This window comes from Podarcis tiliguerta (genome assembly GCF_965153285.1).
Source record: "Podarcis tiliguerta genome assembly, chromosome: 13".
Taxonomy (NCBI): Eukaryota; Metazoa; Chordata; class Lepidosauria; order Squamata; family Lacertidae; genus Podarcis; species Podarcis tiliguerta.
The window spans coordinates 12,387,276-12,414,197 of NC_139546.1; the positions used below are offsets into that span (position 1 = coordinate 12,387,276).

At 46.4% G+C, this 26,922-nt stretch overlaps 2 protein-coding genes and 1 long non-coding RNA gene across 3 annotated transcripts in view; 2 read left to right on the plus strand and 1 right to left on the minus strand.

The window, feature by feature from the left end:
* Window positions 1-2,566, plus strand: part of PLCD3 (phospholipase C delta 3) — an 86,385-nt gene extending 83,819 nt beyond the window's left edge. Inside the window, exon 16 of the mRNA XM_083407646.1 lies at window positions 1-2,566. Within this exon, the coding sequence (XP_083263772.1) occupies window positions 1-89 (89 nt within the window). The 3' untranslated portion in view covers window positions 90-2,566.
* NMT1 (N-myristoyltransferase 1) lies at window positions 2,518-26,538 on the minus strand. The gene is made up of 12 exons (XM_083407804.1): window positions 26,380-26,538; window positions 21,619-21,727; window positions 21,107-21,248; window positions 20,548-20,666; window positions 19,047-19,138; window positions 17,519-17,635; window positions 16,707-16,877; window positions 14,917-15,025; window positions 10,905-11,075; window positions 8,910-9,077; window positions 8,492-8,629; window positions 2,518-7,421 (listed from the first exon to the last, which is right to left on the minus strand). Exons 1-12 carry the CDS (start codon window positions 26,487-26,489, stop codon window positions 7,401-7,403), a joined length of 1,467 nt encoding a protein of 488 aa, XP_083263930.1. The 5' UTR covers window positions 26,490-26,538; the 3' UTR covers window positions 2,518-7,400.
* Window positions 15,191-21,999, plus strand: LOC310661725. Its single transcript, XR_014504104.1, has 3 exons — window positions 15,191-16,001; window positions 16,884-17,770; window positions 19,004-21,999. It is a non-coding gene; the product is annotated as an uncharacterized lncRNA (long non-coding RNA).
* Window positions 26,539-26,922: the final 384 nt, after the last annotated feature.

Genomic DNA, 26,922 nt, shown 5'->3' on the forward strand with positions numbered 1-26,922 from the left:
GCTACCGGCATATCCACCTGCTCTCCAAAGATGGGACCTCTTTGTCTCCAGCCACGCTGTTTGTGCACGTCAGATGCAGGAAGATGTGAAAGGCGTTGGATTGTCAAGAATCCAAGTCAAATCTGGCCTGTGGCGGAGGAGCGGCTCTGCTGATTCCGATAACCGGCCACCGCTCACCCAGATGTGTGCATCTGGACCACACTGAGGAAGCAGCATGCCCCAGCCCCCCTGGTCTGGGCTGAATCGGGTGCGCAAGCAACCCTCGCTCAGAGAGCCCGACTCGCATTAGGGTTAGAAGACTGAAAAAACCTTTGTGCTATTGAAGATAAACAGCCCAAGCGGTGTAGCAACTAGAATATCTCTCTTCCGGACAGGGTTTTTAGACCGGGGAGAGGGCCCCGGCTCATCCCCTTCCCCATTATGGTTTGGGAAGGGAACACGAGATGGGAATATCTTCCTTAAGTTTCTGACAGTCACACAGCTCTCGTGAGAAGTAGCGAGTGAAAGGATTCGTTGAACTATTTTGCGTAGCTCTTGTTAGTACAGGGATTTTGAGAAGGGAGGTCAGGAGGAGCAGAGGGTTGTGAGCAATCCGCCGGTGGACGGATCCTGTTCGAGGCTTCTGGTACAGCCCTCTAGGCTGTGGAGGAATGTGAGCCACAGATTGAACCGAGCCTAGACTAGCCTGCCAGTGGCAATATGGGTTTGGAGAGTATCAGCCCAGCAAACTGCATTTGCTAGGAGGTTGGGTTGAGGCTGTAGGAAAGTCTATCTTTGCTTCTTTAGGAAATAGGCAGCCAGTCCTCTTCAGCGGGCAGTCAGCTTGCGAAGCCAGTCCAGACTTTTGATACCCTGGCAACAAATTTCGGCTAGAAACGCTTAAGCCATCAGATCGTCAGTCTAAATCACAAGCCACTGACTTCCGATAGTTCCAAAAGAGCAGGTCAGAACTCGTATTATACTAGGCTCTCAAAGTAGTACTGTATATATTGGTTCAAGCCTTAGCAAATTAATATTAGCGTGCCCAAAGAGTTCATGTACACGTCACACTATATTTTAAGAAGCACTTTTTCCTACTGGTTCTTTTGAAGATGGGATTACAATAAGCTCCTGTCCTTCAGGATAAAAAAGGCTTGCTTACCTCCACAGTAGCCTTTTCCCCTTGGTTAATTTGAAAAGGGCATATTAATACACCTATTCTTTCGGCGCTTTGGGTTGCTGCATCACATAGTTTAAAAGCAGGCATTATTAGCAAGTTAACGAGCCATTTTGCCAGACAATAGGTCATATTGGAGCTCAACTCAACCTTGCCCTTTCTAGCCACTTGGTATCAGAGCTTTTTGGCTCAGTGCACAGGTTCTGCCCAAGATTGGGCTATGGACCACGGATTAACAGCCACGGATTTCCTAAAACGAGAAATCCCTACTTGGTAGAGGGGAAAGCCAGACAAATCGCATGCAGCCCATCACATTCGATGGGGATGAGGGAGTTTGCTTAATTTCCTTTGCAGACACACGGGGAGTCACGGCTGTGTGCAACGGCTGGGTGCAGTTAAGGCTCACGTTCAAAACAACTAGCTTGAAAAGCCTTCCTTTTTCGTAACGGTAAGGGCAAGAGCGCTTGAAGGACAGTGACCAAGGGACTGGCAATACACGTTGTTAAGGGGAAGCGTGGCAAGTGACTTAGACCGCTTCAGAGAAAAATAGAGCTGCATCGCTGGCTAACTCCACAGCCCCCGTTCCGAGTTATACCTGCTAATGCAAAAATGTGATACGCTGGCCTTGCCTTTTAAGCCCCCAGTAGCAGCTAATGATGCAGAGGAAGGCAAAGTTGTAAAGCAATGGACATTATCAGACACTTTGGATTATTGGACGTTCTCAGAAGGAAGAGGAAACGACTGTTGACATGGGGCCATTTTCCCCAGTGACAGCCCCACACATTTCTTACTAAGGGGGGATGGGACAAGGGCAGTTTTCAAAAGGGAAACAAACCTTGCTATTAAATACATCTCCCAAGAAAAGTAGACAGATGGTGGGAGTTCTGCCCAACACCTAGAGAGCACCATTTTGGCTACCTCTAGAATAGGGGTTTGGGGGATTGGGTTGGAAGCAAAGTAGATTTAAGTAAGGCAGAGCTATTAAAAAAAAAACAACCAAACAAATATCTTCCTAGAGATATTAAAGAAGCAATCAAGTGAGTTTCTGTAGAGTTGGGATTAGATATTTTGATCTACGGGATCTGGTCTGAGCCCACTCTAGAACATGGTAGATTGTATGACAATGCCCTGCATTAGACAAATTCTTCCCAGCCCCCCCCCCCCCGATCATAATTTCACTATGAACTAAACAGAGTTTACAAATCCAGACTTTGCAAACTCCGCAAGACGCAGCACTGGTGTGATTTCACCCTCTTACCCATCTCACTTCTTTGATATTATAAAGGAAGAAGCCCCCAAGAACCAGTGTCACTTTCTAGAATTTGATTTTGAAAGCTTCTATGTATCAAAAGAGACTGTTGTTTATAATGTATTGAATAGCTATAATAAAAATATTTTATTTTAACAAAATCCCAGTGTCACAGAAATTTCAAATTCCATGGAACAAATATGGTGTGTTTAAACGACAACAAAATAGAACTACAATCTTTGCCCTTAACAGACACGTAACTGTGATGGGACTCAGGGCAGGAAATGATATCCGTATGGGAGTCTGCATTTCAGAATGTGGAGTCTGGTTTTCAAAATCTACATTTCAACGTTTAGTATTTAAGTTCTGAGCGAGCAATTGGTTTCTTGGGTAGATGTTGGATTCCGAAGCAGGCATGTACTGTTTTCAGTGCACAATTTCAGACCTTAAAAGTAGCGTTTGCAAGTAGTGTCTAAGCTTGAGTTCCTAATCTTAAAATCTGGAACTTCCTGAGATGTACAGGACTGCAATACTCTGTGGCCTTTCCCATTTATAAAGTGATGGTAGTGGTATAGTTCTCGCCCCTCTACCAATATTCATGTGTTCAAAAGGCCTTTCTGCCAATGACAACCACGTCACAATGATGTGGCAAGGAAGATCTATAGCTGCGTCTTTTATTTTTTGGTGGAAAATTGAAAGCAAACGTCACTCCAATAGCTGAAAATGTTAACTTTTAGAGTTTGTAAGGAATGATGATGCTTTATTCTTCAGTGGACCACAAGAGTGGTCTTCAACAACAAGGGTTGTTCGATTTAGGAATATTGGGTGGAATCAACATTTCCCAGGAGAGGGAAATATTCTGTATCCCAAACAAACGTGGCATTTCTCTGGGTTGCCCTCTCGTGGCAAAGCCACCTTTTTCCTCCTCCTCCTTCCTGCCCCTGTGCCATCGACTCTTAGGCTGTAGGCAGCAAGTTGAGACAAGAAGATATACAAGTCATGATTCAAGACAATCGCCACCACTCCCAACTATCCGCCAAATTTTTAAAAAGCAAGGCAAGACCCAAGGAGAATGCAAAAGGATCTAAAACAAAGGATGGAGAAAGGCAGCCGAAAGCGGCTCCTCCAAGAGGTTTGTGTTTTTTAATCTCCTCCTCTGCAGTGTTTCAATTGGCTAAACATTGGTTGGCCCTACTATAGACTTTGGGATTGTTCTTTATTGATCCCCTCCAGCAGGAAGCTCTCTGAAGACAGAGCTCTTTTGCTGGTAGAACTCAACATATAGCCAGATCCTTAAAAAGCATTTCCGTTGAGAACAGATTAATAGGCTCTGCATCCAGTTAAGGGACATGCAAGGAAGAGAAATGCCTGGCACTGCTGAGCCATCTCCTATTAGCACACAGGAGACATGAGATTGGGAAGAGGGTTCTCCTCCCTCTTTGGAATGGAAAACCTTACTTTCAGCAGGACTTTTTTAAAAGCCACTGTCGCACTCACAGCCCCCACCCCACAAGGCATGACTATATTCATGTGGTTCCCCCATCTTAATGAATCACACACTCAAAAGCCATTGAAGTAGGATACCACTGTCAGATCTTTGGCCAAAGTAAGCAGATACTCCCCACCAATAAGCACACAAGGGGTGAAAAGAAATATTACACATTTATCACATTTGAAGAATGCTATACAGAGACTGCAATATATAGAGAGAGAAATGCACAAGCCCAGGCTGGATGTCTGTGTCCTCAACACAGCACACCTCAAAAGCGTATATCCAAAATGAAAATGGATGCAAAACCAAGGGCAAAATGCTAGAAGAGGGCCCATTAAAGTCTATACAGGATCTAGAGCTAGGAACATGTCTGCGAAGCAAATGGGAATTAGCCAGGGAAACTCCAGTGCTCTTTCAATGCCAGAGGCATGTCCTGTCGAAGGAGCTGCTGCCGTCAGGCTTCTAGTTCTTGAGAAGTTTTCGAAGCACTGGAAATCCAAGGGGGTGTTTTCTCAAACCCTTCTCGGGTGGCAATGAAGGTATTCCTTCTGAATAAAGCAGCAAAGCACTTGACCGTGGAAAGACGCAAAGGCAGCTTGGACAAAGCAAGCACAGATCACGGGAGAGATCCTTTTCGTAATGTTCTACTGAACCTCCACGGGTGACGTAACAAGCTCTGAGTCAACTGCATAAGCAGGAGGTTAAAAGCTGTAGGCGTTGCCAGCCTACGACACAAGAATTGCACAATCGCTGGTTTCTAGCTTAAGGGGGATTTCCTCTTCCTCCAAACGTGTTTTGAAACGTCTTCATGAATCAGTCTTCACGGAGGAGGGTCGGTTTCCAAAATACAATGCTTGGGTAGAAAGCCATCGGCAAAGTAAGGAATGAGATATACATCTTTTGCAACATGTATAGCACTTTGAGGAGGTGCCAATTTATCTAGATAATGCTGTCCTTTTCTGCCCAGCAGTGGAAGGAACCGCACTTGGGACCCAGTTTTAACTCAGGTGGTAAATGTGTCTGGATTGTACCATTTCAGAGAACGGGTAGCCACAGAAATGGATGCTCCACCATGCAAAGAAGCTAGAGGTGAGGAAGATCGGTTGCAGTCCAGCCTTCTCCCCTATGCATGCTATTTTTCTCTATGGAGATTCAGTCTGACGGGATATGGCCTAGATTAGGGGAGGCGAACCTGTGGTGTCCCCAGTTCATGTTGGGACTCCCAACCCGCATCAGCCCCTGGCAGCATGGTAAGTGGCTAGGGATGGTGGGAGTTGCAGTCAACAGCTGGAAGGCCACAGATTCCCCATCCCAAGGATGTAGACACAGGTTTTCCCAGCCTAAACTACAGGTTTTGTTGTTAACATTTAAAACCCGAAACAACACAGGACCAGGATAGCTAGCAGAGCATCTCCTTCAATGAAAACCAAGCTGACCTCTGCAATGCCCTCCCTCTGGAAATCTGTGAGGCAGGGACCATGACGACGTCTAAATGCCTCTTAAAAACTCAAGTTTTCCTAAGCCTGTCCAAACTCTTGACCCTTTCCCCTTATGTACACTGCTTATTTTTATTTGGGATACAGTTGCATTTTTTAGCCAGTTCTTAGCAAATTTCATTGAATTGTGTTGTATTTTTTAATGTGAATTTCTTATAAATTTTTATATTAAATGGTATTTTTAAAAAACAACAACATAAAAGCCACTGACTTGGTTACGATAAGAGTTACACCCTTCCTAGGATCTCAGCTCAAACCTTGAAGTAGAGTGGCTGTCTCCCACCACAAACGCCACATATGGGTTTTCACAGATCCAAGTGACACCTCTTTAATTCATGGGAGGCCAATTCCTCCCTCCTGTTCTTCTTCACGGTCCCAGCTTTTTTTCAGCCATCCTTGTTTTCCAGCAGATGACTTCCAACGCCTTGCAGATATGGAGAAGACCTTTTGAAAAGCCCATTTCCCTGATGGTGTTTCCCACCGTAGCAAAAATTGAGAGAGCCCTCTGTAAGACAAGGCCCATCCATCTTGTTCACTACACAGATAGAAAATCTGTTGATTTTGGAAGACGGACAGCAAGGGTGGATGTAGAAAGACATATCTCCTTAGTGTTGGGTCACATTTTCACTGGGAAACTGGAAAGCCTCTTCCTTGAAAGAGGTCACTGAGTAGAAGCCCTCGAATGAAGGCCTGATCTTCCCAACTTCAGGAAGTAAAATAACCTTGCTGTAACAGATACACCAGCAACATAATATGGTCTGTCTCCCGTTGCAAGTATTCATTGGCAAAGTTACAGATAGCTATTCCCATGGTAGCTTGAATGGAATTCTCATGGGTTTATGCGGACAGGCAACAGGCACAACTGCCAGGAAAGTTTCTCATAATATCAGCAGATTCTCACAAAAGGGAGCACAAAAATGTTCTTTTCAGGGCTGGGCAGTACAAGCGGACTGTTAGTTGACTTAAGCAGAAGGGAGACGCTGCAGCTCAGGAAAGGTCGAAAAACGGACAGTGCGTTCGATTCTGTTGTAGGAAAACACAGATGGGGTGGAGCTGTAGTTCCAAGACATCGCAAGCCCCAAATAACTCCCATCTCTTGGAGGGGGAAAATGAAGAACTGCTCCCATAAAGCAAGGCATGGCCAACATGGATTTTAAGAGCCAAAAGGCACAGGCTGTTAACAGTTTGGAGAGTCAAGTGTCGCAGCGGCAAACCTTAGCGCAAGTCCAGGTCGGGAGGAATGGGACAGCTACATACATCATCCCACAAGAGTTCAGTTCTGCGACAGCTCTGTAAGTCACTAAATTAGCCCTTTATTTCTTTCCAAAAGAAAAGCTGAAAGGAGTATTAAGCACGTTAGCCCTTTGCTGCATGCACAAGGCAGGAAATTGGCTTTAAAAACAAGCAAACCCCAACATCATTAACTAGCACCAGCCCTGGGCAACCACACCAGAGAAAACTCACACTGAAACTCAATTGTGCTTTGGATGTCACAAGAGAAACACTGGATATAGCTGGGTGTTGGGATGCACCACAAAACACTAATTTTGCTGGTGATGGTTGGGGCAATCTGGGCCATTTCCAACGCTATTTCTACAACAGAAAGCTAAGCAACCCCGTGGTTCCAGCCCCAGTTCTGCTGAACAGCAAACATGGTTAAAGTATAGAATATATAATATATTTTTTTATTATTATTCACCCGTTAACTCCAATATATGCCAATTGTGAGCTAGTTTTTCAGCAGTTACATTCCCTTGATCGTGGTTGTATGGGGTGGGGAGGGGGGGGAGAAGAGGCCAAGTGCTGATGCTAACATGTCGGCGCACTCCGAGGCGCATGGTACAATCATCAGAAGTGTCAGTGGACGGTCCGCATGGCCAGTGTAGGGGGGCGCCAGCTCCTCCGCAGGAGGGTCGCACTTCCATGGACATCTGAACAGCAACGGCCAGCATTTCCACTCTAGCCCGTCTCCAGCGGCTTTGCCAGCACTTCTCCAGAGATTACTGGTTACTGCAGCACCAAGCCAACCTATGGAAATAACCGGCATAAAGGGGAAGGGTTAGGAAAGGTTGAGAACTTTTGTTTCTTCGTGGGTGGATGCAAGCTGTCCAGTTGCACAAAAGAGGCCTTGTGCCCCAACAGTTACAGTGGCGAGGACCAAGAAGCGCAGAGATGCATCTGTATACTGCAGTGCATTATACGTAGGACTTCAGCTAGTGCAGAATTCAGCCACCAGGTTGCTCACCGGAACAAGATGGTTTGAGGGTATTACACGGATCCTGGCTCGACTGCACTGGCTATCGAATTCAAAGTGATGGTTTTTAACCTATAGAGCCTTAAACGGCCCCGGACTGCAATACTTCAAGGACCGCCTCTTCCCATATGAACCTACCCAGTCCCTGTGATCCTCTTCTGAGGCCCTCCTTTGTGTGCCTCCTCCTCGAGAGATCCAGAGGGTGGCAACACGAGAACGGGGCCTTCTCTGCAGTGGCTCCCGTCTGTGGAATGCTCTCCCCAGGGAAGTTTGCCTGGCGCCTTCACTATACACCTTTAGGCACCAGGCAAAAACGTTCCTTTTTAACCAAGCCTTTGGTTGATCCAATTTATATCCACCAAATGTGTTTTTTTGTTTGGGGGGGCAGCTATTGGGTTGTTATTTTTATTAGGTATTTTGTGGTTCTATATCTTGATTTTATTCTGTGAACCGCCGTGAGACCCCCGGGCATATCCCTATCCTCCATTGGCTCATGACTGCTGGAGTTTTTGCTGAGAGGCAGATTGTTTACTTTGTGATTTCAAGGTGAGTGTTTTCCCCTCATTCCCCCCTTCTAAAATTTGTTCCTTTTCTATCAGAAAACGGGAGTGTCAGCAACTTTGACCTGAACCCCAAAATAATGGGATTCTCCTCCCTAAACAAAGTCAAGAACTTAGACCAGAACCCCTAAAAAAAGGACTCTCCTTCCTAAAAAAAGGTCAACAAATATGACCTGAACTCCCCCAAAAAGGGTAGATCACTGCCTGCTCCCCCCCGCCCCCCGAGAGTAGATCACAGTCTCTTAGGAGTTGGACGTCCCTGCTCTACAGCAATGGTCACCTACCTTCTCTGGCCCCATGCTGGGGCATTTCCAATTGTAGAGATAATACTGCAGATTTCCATCTCCGATCCCGAATTTCAGCTTCTCCAGGAAGGTCTTGTTCTCCATGAGATCCAGTGCATTGAAAACATCAAAGCCCCTCTGCACAAAGAGGTATGGCAGGGAGAGACATTGGGCTTATTTGTATGCTTTGTAATTCCTTAGCATCCAGAAAAAAATAGGCCAGTTTTTCCCACTCAAGTGCCATGAGAGCGAGAACGTTGCTTTAAAAAAAACCCGTAACTCAGATATTCAGGACTATCAATTCTGTACTGCTTCTCGGCTCTCCTTAACATATATATTGAGCTCTGATAAACAAGATTGTTTTTAGCACGTTTCCCCGAATGTTACATTAAGGAAATAACTAAAGAGCGCAGCTTACCATCTTGGCCAATATAAGGGCATCATTCATGAGGTCGAGAAGTGGTGTCTTGGTGTGGACATTGTAGAATGAATAGGCCGCCTTCAAGCTCTTGTGGGTTGGGTGATTCATAATCGTGGAGGGCAGGGTATAGAAACTCAGGAAGTCAGTCACCTCCCCATCGGTGTTCTGAAGTAAACAGTGAGATACATTTTAGAATTAAATCCCCCAGACTCTGTCAGTGTTCAGCTGTGGGGGAAGCAAGTTGGCTTCATCTGCCATCAGGCCTGCCCTCTCCAACTTTGCGGGGCAAGAAGATCTGATCCCTCCCTTCTCTCCAATTACCGTATTTTTCACTCTATAAGACGCACCTAGTTTTTAGAGGAGGAAAACAAGGGGGGGGGGATTCTGCGCAGAGCATGTAAGCTGCTCTCGCTTTTCTTGTTTTAAAGCAAGCAAAGCGAGAGTCGCTTACGTGGCTTCTGTCCCGCTTTGCGCAGCTCTCACTCTGCTTGCCCATCCCTCCTCCCGCCTCGCTATAAAGCCAGCAAGAGCCGCTGACAAGCTCTGTGTGGCTCTTGCTTTAAAGCAAGGAAAGCAAGAGCTGCACAGAGCGTGTCAGCGACTCTTGCTGGCTTTATAGCGAGACGGGAGGAGGCATCCCTCAGAAACAAAATGGATTGGGAATTAAGATGGCAATGACTCTTAATGGACAGAACTTCGGACTGCTGGTGGGGGAAAGCCATGCAGAAACCTAGAATGGGCTGAGTTAGAACCTCTCCACTGATGTGGGAATACTTGTTGCTTTTGAATTTACAGCAGCAGGCCCAAACCGGTGGTCCATAAGCTTCATTCAGGGGGCCTGCAGCATGCCTGTGGATTTGTGGCTGAAGACAGTGCATGAAATATTGGTGCTGGTTTTTAATTGTATTTTTATTGCTTCTTATATTGCAATTTACCGTATTACAACTGTAATACAGGCACACCCCCATTTACACAGGCATTGCACATGTAAGTGAAATACTTGAAACACCATGGAAAAAGCCAGCAAACACCATGTTCTGCCCCTGCCCTGCCTCTTCTCGTGACATTTTCGGGTCACTTCTAGGTTTGGCAAATACATTTGTGTGCGGTCTCACACATACTGAAAACGCATAATTGGGGGATTGCCTATTCATTAAAATACATAAGACATAAACGAAGCAATAAAAATACAATTAAAAATCAAGCACATTGCAATTGCTGCAACAGGAAGAAAAATCATTAACTGCCCCTCAGCAATTTTCAAGCCGTCTATGGGAAAATAAGTTTGGGAGGCAGTGATTTACAAGGATATTCTTCTATGTGGGGGAGCATTAAAATTAGCATTCCTTCCCACCAGCAGTCTACAAGAGCAAAATCCATTCTAACACCTTATTCAAGCTTGAATGCGTGAAAAATCTGCTAAATTTGACTGCAAGTACAGCAATGCCCTTCATATATTCACTTCACACAAATGTTCAGGGCTGTTTTTATCCCAAAGGAGTATGGCTTTTTCTGTACTTAAAAACGTGTACACTGGTATCTTGGAAGTTGAACAGAATCCGTTCGACTTCCAAAACATTCGGGAACCAAGGCGCGGCTTCCGATTGGCTGCAGAAAGCTCCTGCAGCCAATTGGAAGCCGCGACAGACGTTCGGGTTCCAAAGAACGTTTGAAAACCAGAACAATCACTTCAGAGTTTGTGATGTTCAGGAGCCAAAATGTTCAACTGGCAAGGCGTTCGACTTCCAAGGTACGACTGTATTTAAGTATCCTGATTCTGTCTCTGGAGTAAGGTCATAAGATGTGACACTAATAATAATAATAATAATAATAATAATTCAAGATAATTATTATGCATCTGCCCACCTGCATGCAATTTGTCCTACTTCATATTCAGCAGGACTGGGGAGACAGACTGCAGAACTCCCCAACCCCTTCTCTCTGCCTTCTGCTCATTGGCTGTGAAGTGACAGGGAAGAAAGCGCTCCTCACCTCAACTACAAATGTGTCTATGATGTTGGGTTGGGGTAGAAACCAGTGCTCCACCTCCTCCTCATTCATGACAGGGGTCAAGTTGAACAGCTTCAGATACTCAGCCAGAAGTTTGTGCACAGCAGGGATGTCTCTCTGCTCCATTGGCCGCAGCCCTGGGGTCTTTGGAGTCTGGGGGAACAGTCAGAGGGAAAGGGTTTGCTTAGAAAGGCATTTGGAGACCAGAGATCCTGGCTGACAGTGAAGGAAGGGCTTCACAGCTAGATCGGCGGTTTGCAGACTGTACTCTCAGGACTGCTGGAGGATGGGCTGTGGCTCAGTGACAAGGGTGGTTTTCAACTAAGTTTTACTGCAAGGACAACCACTGAAATGAATGGACCTAACTTGAGTCATGCTCATTAATTTTGAGGGGTCTACGCTGATGGAAGCTGAGATGAATATCCGCCAAGATGCCCGGTGTTCAATCTCTAGGGAAGGGAGAAAGCTTGAACCCCGATAAACTAGATCCACAGGTGCCCTTTACTACCACATCCTTCTCCAACAGCTTCTAAGCAATTTGTTCTAAAAATTGTTCGGGGTTGTTGTTTCACTCTCCTTCTGCGATGAGGCGATGCTGGGCACCTTCCCTCAAAGTTGAGCCCAGCAGAGAAATATTATCAGAGACTGCACAGCCCTGCTCTCTGGCTCCTCCTGCTGTAGCAACTGTGCAATGCAGCGCCTGTGCTGCGCAGCTTCTGTGCCAAGCAAACCTATGCGCAGGGTCCCCAGAGCTACGTGGATGAACCTTCTGCATGCACATTCCTGTGGCTGGAGATTGCAGTCCTGGCCAGTGAAAGCACTTTTTTGTTGGCCCTGGGGTGGCTCAGATGGAAAGGAATATTATATTGAGCTAATCATATTGCCCAGGCGGGACACGGGTGGCGCTGTGGGTTAAACCACAGAGCCTAGGACTTGCCGATCAGAAGGTCGGCAGTTCGAATCCCCGTGACGGGGTGAGCTCCCGTTGCTCGGTCCCTGCTCCTGCCAACCTAGCAGTTCGAAAGCACCTCAAAGTGCAAGTAGATAAATAGGTACCGCTCCGGCGGGAAGGTAAACGGCGTTTCCGTGCACTGCTCTGGTTCGCCAGAAGCGGCTTAGTCATGCGGGCCACATGACCCAGAAGCTGTACGCGGCTCCCTCGGCCAGTAAAGCGAGATGAGCGCCGCAACCCCAGAGTCGATCACGACTGGACCTAATAGTCAGTGGTCCCTTTACCTTTCTTGCCCAGGCACAGAAGGAAAGTCGCTAGATAAGGACAATTTTGGAAGGTTTAATGCATGAGATCCAGAGAATTAGGAAGCAGCCATATAAGGCTTTCTTGGGGGACCAAGTGCATTTAAGGGCAATGGGGGTGGTGGAAACTCCTCCAGACACATTTACCAGATCAGATTCTGTGCCAGTTTGCTGCCCACTGGCAGGGAGAAGTAAGGGGCACTACGACAACCCAAAAGATGGTGCTAGTGCAAAGTTGCACAGAGTCACACTGGAACCTTTCTGGAAATCACTGTTGCAATCGTGGTATGATGGGTAATCTCAAAAGATGTGCCCCAACTATTTCAGGTGGTTCACATGGCATGGTTGCCAACCAGCAACTGTTACCAAGCAGTGCTCAAACACCCGTGTGCCAGGGCCACTCGCAAACTGAAGGATTTCCCTCTATTACATCTCAGGTTTTTTTAAAAAAGGGGGAGGGACCAGTAGCAAAAACCCCCCAATCAGCACAGGGAACAGCCGTGAGCTTGGGAGATGACCGCTTGCCCAGCAACTCCACATGGCAGCCGGAAACACCAGCACAGAGCTAAGCTCAACTTACAGAGACCTGATGCTCTCCCAATTTAAAAAGGTGAACCCTCTTTACGTCCCGACTTCAAGCAAATACACTTTGACACAATAAACCACATTTGATCGACTCTGGAATCAGAATATTTACAGCCAGAGAATCAGGAAAGGGTCAAAGGCTGTCTAAATACCCATCCAAGGGCAGGGCCACCCATCTTCTAGCTCCTTACCAGGCAACCTAAATATAATTCACATTATAGTGGGGGCATGAGAAGAAAAAGCAGGTGCATCTGAAGCTAGTGTCTCAAGCAAACAAGACATATACTCCAAGTGAAGGGAAAGGGAAGCACCCCCATTCTGCATTAGTAGCCAATCTGATGCTGGGAAAAATTCCTAAAAAATGTTGGTGGAGGGGGCACATAATCGCTGTATCACCCACCATCTTGGCTCTTGATCTACATTTCCAACATTTCTGGTGGCTGATGCAAGTTTTTCTCCCGAATTAAAAAAAGAGCAGTTCACCCTTATACTCTACAAAGAAGCCATCTCTTTGGTTTTTCTTTTTTCCCCAGAAAGCACCTTTTTATTAATTATTATCCTGTTAAAGGAATATAAATATATGTTACACTATAGCACAGCAAAAGGATCATAAGGATGAATGTTGTCTGGAAATTTGCCATTCCAGAACATAATAAATGACCAATGTTATTTTTAAAAAATCCATTTGTCTATTCATTAACTTGCCCTTCTGTGGTTTGTCAAATGGGTCAGCATTCCACCCCCCCCCCCCCACTATTCTGAAATTAAGGGTGCCATCCTCCATGTGCAAGCTAATCGTATTGCCCAGGCGGGACACGGGTGGCGCTGTGGGTTAAACCACAGAGCCTAGGACTTGCCGATCAGAAGGTCGGCAGTTCAAATCCCCGTGATGGGGTGAGCTCCCATTGCTCGGTCCCTGCTCCTGCCAACCTAGCAGTTCGAAAGCACCTCAAAGTGCAAGTAGATAAATAGGTACCGCTCCGGTGGGAAGGTAAACGGCGTTTCCGTGTGCTGCTCTGGTTCGCCAGAAGCGGCTTAGTCATGCTGGCCACATGACCTGGAAGCTGTACGCTGGCTCCCTTGGCCAGTAAAGCGAGATGAGTGCCGCAACCCCAGAGTCGGTCACGACTGGACCTAATGGTCAGGGGTCCCTTTACCTTTTATAAGAGAGAACTTCCCACACAGGAGAGGTTGCCTCCTCTGTGAATCATGCTTCTGCAGTGTGTGCCTTTAGATTTCAAAGGAAACAAGCCCAGAGCACTGCCTTCCCTGGAGACCAGATAACCAAACCTTCTGTGGTCCCTGCGCTACAAGAGGGACTGAATGCTCCAATCACATTCTGATGCAGAGATGTTGCGGAATTATCCAGCCATGGAAGAGAATGATTAGGAGGAGGCAAGGCCAAGACAACACCTTGTGCAGAGATGCAGCTGGCAATCTTCTCTGCAGATGGATGAGCTGGGCTCAGAGGAGCCTGTAATTATTTCTTTGCGGCTCGTGAGCAGTTCTCTCCCGGGACTCCGGTGTGCCCTTGGCAAGGTTTGGGATTGCTGCTCTAGATGCAGAATAATCTCTGGTGATATGGAGGAAGGAGAATGGGGCGGGGGAGAACCTAAGAAAAATTAATGCTGAGATGCGATCGGGGTGAGAAGGAAATCTTTCCTGACCTCAAGGGGTACAGCTCAGGCTTCAGCTCACAAGGTACATCTCATTTAAATGCAATCTGGTTTGGGCCCAGAGTGTACAGTCATACCTTGGTTCTCAAACGCCTTGATACTTGTATGTTTTGGCTCCCGAACGCTTCAAACCTGGAAGTGTTCCAGTTTGCGAACATTTTTCGGAAGCTGAACATCTGACGCGGCTTCCGCTTGACTGCAGGAAGTTCCTGCACCCGATTGGAAGCTGTGCCTTGGTTTTCGAATGGTTTTGGGAGTCGAATGGACTCCTGGAACGGATTAAGTTCGAGAACCAAGGTATGACTGCACATGGAACTAGTGACGCGTGGGGAAATAGTGCGGAAAGGTCAGGGTCCCCGCATGCTCTGAAACTCCTTGCCTCGCTCGCGTGAGGAAAAGCTGTGGCAAATGTACAATCTCAGCTTGAAAGATTCTTACACAAAGGCCCCACTGAGGTTACTGCCCTGCCCATCACAGACCTCCGGAAGCCGATAGAGCTTCATGGTGCGTTGCATAGTCATGTTCCTGCTCAGGTGGGAAAACTTTACTTCAATCAGCTTGCGCGGATTCAGGGACCGGTGCCAGTACCTGCCGGAAAGAGGAGCCTTCCTGGTTAGACATCCCACTCGGATCCCGTTATTCCTCCACGGAAGCCTTAGTAACTTGAGGCCTAACTCAGTATCGCCTAAAAGTGGAGGTACGTTTTACTCCTAGGCCCAGAAAGGTACACACACACACACACACACACACACACACACACACTCAATCAATCATCTTGCCAGAACAATGGCTGAAACTCTTCTTGCAGGAAAGCCCTATTATTTATTTCCCGGCATCCCTCTTCCCCCTGTTATCCAGTCAGTCAGGGGTTAGAGATGGAGCCCTGCTCTCTGGGCAGTGGCGATACTTCTAGGATCTCCCTTGCCTATCACAGCTGCAGCACAAGTATCATGGAAAGAGGAGACTTGAAGGTGCGTGTGGCGATCACACACAGGGCCCCCGGATGTTTGACGGTCTATTGACCCTGTGCCGCCACTACAATTGCTTTTTCCGCTGCCACCACCCCGTAGCTCACGGGGACACACGGAGTCCAGTCAGTTGTTAACAAACAAATAATCAAGTTTATTTTTTAAATGCAGGAACAAGCTTATGGTTACAGTTAATTTTACTTGGCAGTTTCTTATTCTTAGTTCCTAACAACTCCAAACTGATTATTCCAACTATCTATCTGACTCCACCTCACAATTCCTCTCACTCTCTCACAATACAACTCTACTAACCCACACCTAAACCTCCCTCTTCCTTCTTCAACTCCCCAACCTCAACCCTCAACTCAACTGACTTTCAAAACCTCCCACTCTAACTTTTATTCCCCCCTTGCATTCTCACTGGCCAATCACATCACACCCATTTTAACCCTTTCCTTATGACCCATCCTAGGAGGCAAACGCCACAGTGCGTTTGACAGGTTTGGCAAAAGACAGGATGCTATTGGAGAGCTGACATGAGGGAAAGAACTGTGGAACTCAGAAGCCACCTTTGAGGAGAAAAAAGTAAAGCCGAGGTAAGACACCATGACACTTGAGGTTCAGGTGGCCTCAGTGGCCCGGAGTGCCTTCCATCAGCTTCGGCTGGTGGCCCAGCTATGCCCCATTTGGACAGGGATAGCCTAACTGCTGTTGCCCATGTTCTGGTAACCTCAAGGTTAGATTACTGCAATGCGTTATACGTAGGGCTGCCTCTGAAGACTGTTTGGAAACTTCAGCTGGTGCAGAATTCAGCAGCCAGGCTGCTCACCAGAACATTACAATTTGAGCATATTACACCGATCCTGGTTCGACTGCACTGGCTACCAATTAGTTTCCAGGCCCCATTCAAAGTGCTGGTTTTGACCTATAAAGCCTTAAACAGCTTAGGACCGCAATAGCTCAAGGACCGACTCTTCCCATATGAATCTACCCGGACCCTGCAAGCATCATTTGAGGCCCTCGTTCGTGTGCTTCCCCCTTGAGAGGTCCGGAGGGTGGTAACATGAGAACGGGGCCTTCTCTGCAGTGGCTCCCTGTCTGTGGAATGCTTTCCCCAGGGAAGTTGGCCTGGCGCCTTCATTATTTAGACCTCTAGGCGCCAGACAAAAACGTTCCTTTTTAACCAGGCCTTTGCTTGACCTAATCAACATCCCATACTGTGATCTTTTTTGTGAACCGCCCTGAGACCTCTGGGTATAGGGCGGCATATAAATTCAATAATGAAATGAAATGACACTCACCTACAGGTACCCACAGGCTTTGGCAGTACCACACCGGCAGTGTAAACAGCCTGGAAAATCCCCTCCAAGTGGACCCGTCGGGTGATCTCCCGGATCAGCACCGGGGCCACCCGCTTGGAACGCAGTTTCTTGTGCACACAAAGGAAGTTTATTTCTACCATCTTCTTTTCCCTTCAGAGGAAGAGAAAGACAACAACTCTGAAGAACAGTTTCTCTGTCACATTTTGAAAAGCGGTCTGAAGGAGAACAGGAAAGACCGTCCTGGATTTATTAAGTCTCTTTTTAAAAAAGCTCTTTTTATTCATTTTACAATACAAAAATATAAAAACACATAACACAATTTTTCACAAATACGTTTTTTGGAGTTCCCTCAGCTCTTCTGCAAATCCTCCATTTTAGCTGGATTTATTAAGTCTCATATCCACGCTGAAGTCCCTATCATCACCCACACACTGTTTCTCTGTGCATACACCAATTTACTGGGCTGTTTTCAGGCAATACTATTCAGTCAATATTCTACCTCACCCACATCCTGTTATTATAAAGGCCTGCAGAGCCCCAGAAGATCCCAGCCGCTATGTAACTTGTAACATGAGAGGTGTTGGGGTTCAAGCCTGGTTGACTTGTTCCACGCGACTTTTTTGAAGCACAAAATTTAAAAAGCACTCTGCACGCGCCCAAAGGTCCCCTGCACATCTGAAAGGTTACGGAGCGGAAACAGTGAAAAATGGCTCCAGCTCAAATTGAAACCTTTTCTTTAATCCACAAAGGGCATCCAAAGTCAAGAGATAGAAGTGTGTGGCTTGACTTACGTGTCATATATGTGTATAGCAGCCGGGATAGCACTGATGAAGCCAACCAGCTTCTTGCTGGAAATGACTCTCACACCGCAGTGCCACTGGGGCAGCCAGCCTGGAGGACGCAAAGCCCTGAAAGAAACACAGGGTCTCGTCAAAGACATCTTGATCCAAAAGCCCACATGAGATCGCTACTGAAGCGCAGGGCGCTTTGCCAAGTCATAAGCCCGGGGGAAACCTCTTCAAGAGGCCCTGCAGTCCAGGCAGGTAATACTGAAATGGCAGATACACTTAGCATGGCAGTATAAAGCAGGTGATGGGGAAACTGTGGCCCTTGAGATGCTGTGGGACTCCAACTCCCATCAGTCCCACCAGCATGGCCAATGGCTTGGTGGGAAGATTTATCTCAGTTTGTGGGTTCGAGCCCTATGGTGGGCAAAGGTTTCCTGCATTGGACTAGATGACTCCCATGGTGCTTTCCAACTCTGCAACTCTATAATTCTGTGATGGGTATTAAGAGTCCAGCAATATCTCAAGGGTCACAGGTCCCCTCTACCGTGGTATACAGTCGTACCTTGGTTTTTGAACAGCTTAGTTCCCAAATGTTTTGGCTCCTGAACGCCACAAACCCAGAAGTGACTGTTACAGTTTGCAAACTATTTTTTGGAAGCTGAACATCTGACAGGGCTTCCGATTGGCTGCAGGAGCTTCCTGCAGCCAAACATAAGCTGGGCTTTGGTTTTCGAATGTTTTGGAAGTCAAACAGACTTCCGGAACGGATTCCATTCGACTTTCGAGGTACGACTGTCAAGGCAGATCGTCACACAATGAAAAAGTCAAAGTTTCCAGCTGCAAGTTTCATGGCTTTACGGATAGGCTTGGCAGTATATATGCCCAGTAAATTTTCAGAACTGGGGTAGCTGGGGAAGAAGAAAACAAGACTCCTAGTGGCCAGGAGATGGCGGACTGCATGACAGCACAGTAGAACAAACGACCCAAGCATGCTTAATTTGTATAAATTGCAGAGGCTGCAGAATTGTCTTGGTATGGCGGTGTGCCCTTTGGAGAGAAACTCTCTTCATCTATCACTATTTTGACTCAGTGGCTGACAACGATTGACTCCATGAGTTCCAGCTTATCCCACACATATGTACCCACATTACATATGTTCCCTGTTTCTACTGTTTCCAACTGAAACTATCAGAACAGAAGCAGGCATAGAATCGTGGAGCTGGAAGGGACCCTGAGGCTCATCATCCAACCCCTTGCAATGCAGGAATATGCAGGTGGCCCATATGGGGATCGAACCCACAACCTTGGCGTTATCAGAACCACGCTTTAGCCAATTGAGCTAACAGGTGCCCCCTGACCCTTGGAAAAGGGGAATTTACATATGGGGTAGCAGTGACCCATGTTGGGCAAGTCAAGACCTTGGGTCAATATTTTAGTTTTTTCAGCATAAGGAGACAGTTTTGATTTTTATGTATTAATTTTTTACAGATGGAGACCACCGCAGAGAAATTCAGACGGACCCTTAACTCACCACAGGAGGAACTCTGGTGAATAATCAAACCGGAACATGTTGTCGTCATCTTCCACGTAGTTCTCATTCAGGAGAGTGTACAGCTCTTTGAGCTGAAGAAACCAAGAGAGAAACGCATAATCTGCTTAAGGAAGCAAAGCTGCCTCTTAAGAGAACAGAGTTATCTGAAAGGACACTTGTGGCGAGAATTATTAGAGAGCCACTGCAGGGGAAACTAGCAGCACATTAAAATAGCTTTAGACATAGACTGGGAAAGACCCGACTTCAACTTCTACTTGTAGTTCGTATCTTCTCAATCGCCTACCAGCAGAAGAATCTTAAGGACCTCCCTAACAACTACCCTGCGAAGTACTGACACAACAAAAATTGCTACACAATGACAAAGTAGTTTAAGGGGACAGGTGTGTCTTGGCTGCAATGTACCAAACATTTTTTTAAAAATGAGACTGGGACAAAAAGGCTGCGTTCACACACAATGCTCAACTGTGATTTAGCAGCTAGGGGGGTGATTTTGTTTTAAGCTACGATTCTTGGTCTGTGTGACACAACAAGCTGTAACTTGTTGACAGCGAAACCAAACCCCTGCAAAGTTTCACAACAATCCAACTTCAAGACAAGGGTTATGTAATCGGCTTGTTTAACTAGCCAGATTGTTTTCAGCCAGGATTCCCGACTCATATGACAGGAAGTTGCTAACCTTCTTGGAAAGCAAAACCCATCTCTGGGTACAAGTCCTTTCGCTGGCTGCATAGTGGAAGGAGAGGGGAGACTGCAAAGCCCAATGCTTTGCTCAGGCATGCTACAACTCATCCAAGTAACATCAAACCATTGTTGATGTACGAGTGTAGTCTTGAGTCTCAAACCAATAACAGAGGGCCAGTTTTTAAGAGATAAAAAGATCAGGTCAATGTTACAAAAAAACAAAGTGTTATGAAATTGTGCGCATGTTTTAAATGATATATGTAAATGTTTATATCAATAATAACATCTTTAAAAGGTAAACGAGTCAATAAAAATTGACTCTTAGAGTGCTGGTAGGCTCTACATGATCAGCAGGAAAGGTTTTGGGCCACGCGGAAGAACTATGGCACAAACAAGGGCAAAATGAAGAGAAGTGGACAAGGCAGAGATGAAGGAAGAGATCCAGTTGACTCAAGCCAGCCAGCCAAGCTTAAAGCTATGAGATTAATCCTATGACAAACTTTACCCGCACAAAAACCTAGCTGGTTTTCAGGAGGAATCTCTGGGCAAAGGGAGAGAAAGAAAGAGGAACAGCGGCATGCTCAAAATGAAGACACCAGAAGAAAAGCCAAACAAGGAATGGACAGGGAAAGAAGAGAAATATGGATCATCTAGCGAAGCTGTGGAAAGCCTTAAAATGCAAGTGGTCAGAATCCTGAGATGGAACAAATGGATGCTATGGTAGCAGTGGGGTAGGTTGATGGAGATGGTTTAGAGGAGAACCTTCTAGGATGGTTAGTTCTGCTGCATCCCTACTCACCACACCTCGATCCCCCAAGTCCAGAGCATCCCACATAAAACCCTGAGGCAAAGTGTAGGGCTCCTGGCGGATGTTGTCCTTGTCTGGTTCAACGGGTCCGTGAGTGTTCACTACTTCTCCTGAGAATGGGTGGAGAAAGAGAGAGGATTGCTGTCATGCATGACAAATAATTACTGAAGGGGACCTTCCTAGCCCTCCACATGCGTTAGCACAGTTTCCTGAGCAACTCAGCCTCCAGACCCCCAATTCTTCCAGGTCCCATATGCTTCTGTCCAAGAGAACTAGTAAGATCCCGTCTGCAGCATTGCTGCAAGGGCCCACATTCTCTGATTCCCCAACCTACCTGCAATCCCATTTCTGGGACTGAAACATCACACAGCTTGACCACTCACACAATTTACACAGTTTCTTGAGGTTTGGGGAATGCACAAGATGTTGGGGACTGCTGAACCATTGCCCAAATTGGCATAGTAACAGGCTGGAAAGATCTCTCCAATGTTTTGAGACTATTTAAAGCCAGCCAGATAGAAGAAAAAGAGGAAAGGAGAAGATTATGTACCTAATTTGGGGACTGGCTGTGTGTCCCAGAACTGATAGCTGCGTTTGGTGGCTTCTTCCATTGTCTTGGCAGGTCCTTGTCCTACGGAGAACAGCTCAATGGCCTTTTGAATCTCCTGCATTCTTTCTGCTGGCAAGGTCACCTGCAAAGATACCAAAGGCACAATGAGTCAACTGACCACCACGTCCTAGTTTCCCCCCTCCCTGAAAGTTTAAAATTTTGGAGAGGACATTCTCCTGCTACCCCTTAAAACCATTGAACATTCAAAGCCTACACTGCCCTCCACCCCCACCATTCCTCATCTACCCACACTGAAAACAGAACAAATGTAAATGCAACAATGTAGGTCAACCAGTCCCCATAGAACTTCCCCTGCATATATCCCCACCAGCCTTTCCTAATTTAACTTTATGGGTACCCAAAAAAGAACACAGTATAGGGAACGGGAGGCTCAGAGAACGTGAGGATGGTTCAACATGACCAACCTGTTGCAAAATATTTTTGCTTTTTACCTTTACTGTCTGATCTTGGGCTGAATCAACTTGATCCGACTTTTCCTTCTTCCGCTTCTGTTTCTTTTTCTTCTTTTTCCCCCCACTGTCATCAGCTGGGCTTAAGCCACTGAGGAAGAAATGAAACACGACTGATGGGACTTTACAGATCAACTGCTAAGAGCAGGGCTTGAAGGGAGCTGGGGCCGGGTGCCAAGGTCACAGTTTGCTTCTGCGTGGTCTCTTTTGACCAATACACCTTGGGGGAACTCACTCTTTCAAGCTAGCTCCTTAGTGGATGTATGGGAATAAAGAAACCACTGCTTTGACTCCTTCCGTCTTGCAATGCTGGAACCCCAAATTATACAGACCTAATTGCATGGAATAAATATGTGCGCTTCACACAATCTGTAGCTTCTTGTGGTGTGGGGGAAGGAGGGTATCTCTGTGTTCCAGTTTTGCAAGGAATTGGGAAAGAAGGGTTGACTGCAGTATGTGACACGACTCATTCACTCAAGTTATCTGAGGCGACCAGGTCTTCTGCAATTTTGCCTCGGCCTAATTTTTCCACCTTAATGAGACTTTATTGAACCACTTGTGTGAGAAGCCCTGACAATACTGCACCAGCACTGACTAGTTATAACACAGTTATGGACTATCCACATAGCACAATGTGCACACTCTTAGCTTGTAACTCCTGTCTAATTTAGCACAATGCTGGCTGCTGCAAAGACGAAAGACAATATACCTTGAGCATTCTTTGCACTCTCCTTTTTTTGCCTGAGCTGCAAAGTAATCCTCTAGCACGCGATCTGTCGCTCTTCTTAATCACTGTTTTGTTATTGTGGATTAAAATAATATATTGGCCTTGTTTTCAGGGAAAAGGTAGGTATCAAAATTAAAATAAGTTCCCTGTACCCACAAAGCACCCACTCTCTCACACCACAAATATCTTTCCATGGAGGAACATATGATGTGCCGCCATGGAACACTGGTTCGAAATGTCCCCCTACATGAATCTGCATGCCTGCCATGGAAATTCTGTGTGTTGCATATGATTCTGGGGTATCTTCCAAGGGAGTGCTCTCTGTCAGCACAGGGTGTCAGCAAAATCTACTGAGCCTCACTGCAGCCCTGCACAAGCCAAGTGCACAAACCAGACAGCATTCTCTATTAGTAGTGTGCAAGCTGTTTGTTAATGGCTGGCAAACCCAAACAAGTAGCAAAAGCTGGCTTTAGGTCCAAGATAAGAGCTTCTCTCACAACTTTAAATCCTAATGGAAAGCCACCAAGGAGCTGCTGCAAAACCCGTCTGTTGGAAAAAGATTCTGGGGATGGAGGAGGAATATTTTGTGTGGAGCCATGCCTCTTGGGCTTTGCTACTGCTCAGTATGAAATTTTACCCCCTCCCCATTCATCTTTGTGGTAGTACATTGCACGACGCACTGACAGACAACCTGTTTTTTTAGGGAAGTTTATTTTGTTTTGTTCATTGAGTATATTTATATCCCGCCTTTCTTTCATCGTGGAACCTAAGGCAGCATAAATTGCCTTTTATTAATCATGCATAAGTTGCTAAGGAATTCCAGGATTCTATAGAACAAAGGCTGAAAGTCATTCTTTGAATCTAACTTCCTCTAAAACAGGAAAACAATCAATGACATGATTGAAGCACCCCAGACAGATATTTGAATGGCTTCAACTATAAAACCATTATGCTACAACTTCTCTGGGTTGCTTGCTGCCTGATGACTGGCTCTTCAGATTATGAAGTTCTAATGTTAAGCTAAAATCTACATCCTTGCAATGTAACACTCATTGCTTCACATCCAAGACTTCTGTGCTCCAGTGTTTCGCACTGGCTGCTGAGCCATGCTACGTCAAATGTAGGTGCTTCTAAGTCCTACTTGGCAAATCTACAGCTAATACTTACAGCAAGTAATCTTTTCAGAAACCAGAGGGATAAGTCTGGACTAGATATTAAGGAATCTCGGCATAGTGTGGTCATGCATTGCAGTGGAACCAAACAGAGACTCAGACTGCAGCATAAAGCTATTTTAGCACAGACTAATCACATTCTGTACAGTTTTGCACACAAGAAGTTTTACACACAATTGCCATTCATGTCACAGTTGCCAGAGAATCTCACAAATCTCCTGCACTGCAAATGCTCACACACTCAAAAATGTGATGCTCACTGGTTATTAGTACAGGAGCAATGATCCTACTGAGACAGCAGTGAAAATACTATGTTTCTCAGTGGCAAATAAAGTATTCCACGACAAAGTACTGTAAGTGTTCGTCTGAACAGGAAAATACATGCTCAACAGATTAATCTAATTTAATAGATATATTTCCACCACCTGAATTTTAAGTGGCTCTCATCTTTCATACATACAGGGTCAATTCAGTCTTCAAAACAAACCACGGTTAAGAATTATGAGGCTCATCCACAATGAGCACATGCAGGCTCCTTAGATGGTGTCTGGCAAACTCTGATAGGCAGCGTGAAGCCTCCCTTCACAGCTGAGAGATCCCCACCCCGCTCCTGCTTGCACGCAAGTAGGAGTTGGGAGGCTGCTCTGATAGGCAGCATGAAGCCTCCCTTCGCAGCTTAGTTGCTGGGGTCAGGGAAGTGGAATTCCCTGCCCCAAGTGGAATTAAGAGAAAAGAGACAGACAGACTCTTCAGCTGCAGTGCTGTATCTTGTGCCCCAGATCTGGCAAGACAACCATAAAGCTAGAAGGCTCTTCTCTAAACCTTTAGTAGGGTCCTTCCCAAGCCAACTCACTTCCACCAGACAGTTAACCACAAGATCTAGGTCGCATTGTGTACCACTAGTTGAGGGCAAAGCAAACCAGGTGCCTCCATCAAGAGTGGATGGTTCCAGTTTACTGAAAGAAGCAAAACCAAACAAGCAACACACACCTGAAACAGAAGGGCAAAGAAGATCCACACAGCCCCCACGCCAGGGTCACAAGATAGTGGGAGCCATGGAAGCAATGGTTTAAGAGCCCCAAGTGCATGCCCATGTTGTGATATCACAATCTCCATCAGCAACTGAAGTCCTTGGTTCAAATGTGCCCTTTCTGATGCATTCACAAAGACTTAGGCATGCCCCTCTCTTTCCATTCCCCTCTACAAAATTGGAATAATAAAACCTACCTCACAGAAGCTGCTGTAAGGATTTTAAAAAGAAAGTGACTTTAACATCTAAAAAGCACTTTCAACCCAAAAGTGCTTTTAATACAATTAAAACTAGAAAAAAACTATACACATGCGAAATATTGTTTTTATCAAAACACGTCCAGAATCTTCCTTAACTCTTACCTTATCATGTAAGGAACAAAAATCACTTTCTGGGCCCAGTGCAAAGTGCTGGTTTTGACCTATAAAGCCTTAAACGGCTCAGGACCGCAATACCTCAAGGACTGCCTCTTCCCATATGAACCTACCAGGTTCCTGAGATCATCTTGAGGCCGTCCTTCGTGTGCCTCCTCCTTGAGAGGTCCGGAGGGTAGCAACACGAGAACGGGCCTTCTCTGCAGTGGCTCCCCATCTGTGGAATGCTCTCCCCAGGGAAGTTTGCCTGGCACCTTCATTATACACCTTTAGGCACCAGGCAAAAACATTCCTTTTTAACTAGGTATTTGGTTGATCTTATTGACATCCAATACTCTTTTAGAATGTGGCTCTTTTGGGGATTTTTTACTGGGCTTTTGTTTTTAATTTGATTTTATATATTATGATTTCGTTTGTGAATCTCCCTGAGATCTCCAGGTATAGGGTGGTGTATAAATCCAATAAATAATAATAACTATCTCAAAACCCACAGTTCAGCAGCTTCCACAGATTCCCACAGTACGCTGAAGGAAGCCATTACTTTGTAGATCTGGATTATGGGTGCTACACCACATCAAACCAGAACATGGAATATGAACCAAGAGGCAAGCCAAACCAGACTGATTAAGCCAGGATAGCCTCACATGCATATTCCCATCTGAAGCGTATTTAACCTGAAGCATATGTAACCCGAGGTACCACTGTAAGGATGATTTATGACAGTAACAAAAAAAGAAGATATAAGCAGCTGGTCCTAATTAAGTTTCCCATTCAGCTTTGTGAAAGGCAGAAATTCAGAATCTCCAGCCAAGGTGTGTGTGGAAATGCAACTCTTGTATTTCTGCCCCTCACCCAGCAGTTTAAAGGCACAGGAACTCGTGGTGTGCAGTAACAGCTTATTTTTTTGGGTGGTAGGGGAGAGGAGAAACCAACTTTATGCTTAGAGCTACAGAATAACATGCATTTTCTATACAATAAAAGCATGCAATAAAAACCGTCCCAGTCTCTCCTTCGCCCAGGCTACACTTTCCCTCAAGCTCCTGCTTTTCAGCCCACTTCCTTCACATCCACCCTATAACCCTCAAATATCTAGGTCCCTGACCCCTCCCTATCGTGGGTCTCCTTATCCCTCACACGAAACAGGCCCGGCAAACGCTTCGCCTTCGCGGTCACGCCGCTGGTCTGCAACGGGCGAGGAACCAGCGGCTCCCCCTTTCGGACTGGCAGAGCAACCAACCACTCAGGACGCAACCGCCCAGCCGCCTCAGCCAATCAAGCGCCGCACCAAGGGAAAGTGGGCAGGGCAGGTTTTATTTCCCGCCTCTTCTCTCCACCTCCCACCAGACCGCCTCCCCCCCCCCTCCGCCGGTTGTGTCTCAGGGCGGCTCCCCTCACACCAGAGAGTGGAGGCCCGACCCGGACCGGCTCAGAGCCGCTCACCCTCGGTTGCAGTTGTGCTCGTCCTCATTCTCGCAGTCGCTGCAGTGCTGCTGGTCGTTCTCCTCCTCCCCTGACGGCCGCCTCACTGCTGTATCACTGTCGTCCGCCATCTTGGCGAAGGGCAGCCGCGCCGGCTGCCGCGCCTGCGCAAAAGAAGCCGAAGACGGGCCGCGATTGGGCGGTCGGCCGCAAGGAACTTTGGGACTTGTAGTCATCTCTTGGCGGTTCAGGGCGGGAACCGGAAGCGCAGCGCACGTGAACTGCGCTGAGGCGGCGGGGGGGGGGAAGCAAACCTTGGTTGCCTGTGCCTTGGTTGTCAATGCTGTACTAGGAGTTGGGAGGTTTCAAGTCTGATGAACGGCGATATGGAAATTTAATTAATAATAACCAGTGCTTTTTCCTGGGGGGACGCATACCCCTAAACATTTTGTGAATTTTTATACTTTTGTCCATTTACTATATTTATTTTTCCTGATTTGAACTATAAAATGGTGTAACTAGTAACTAGACTTTATTTGCATAGCCGACAGGCCATAGCATCAA

Coding starts and splice junctions, on each gene's coding strand:
- NMT1 (XM_083407804.1), bottom strand. CDS start 26,489: ATGGCGGACGACAGTGATACAGCAGTGAGGCGGCCGTCAGGGGAGGAG. Junction 21,728..26,379: donor GAGCACAACTGCAACCGAGG/GTGAGCGGCTCT, acceptor TTTCTTCCTCAG/TGGCTTAAGCCCAGCTGATG. Junction 7,422..8,491: donor CCAGCATGGGGCCAGAGAAG/GTAGGTGACCAT, acceptor TTATTTCCATAG/GTTGGCTTGGTGCTGCAGTA.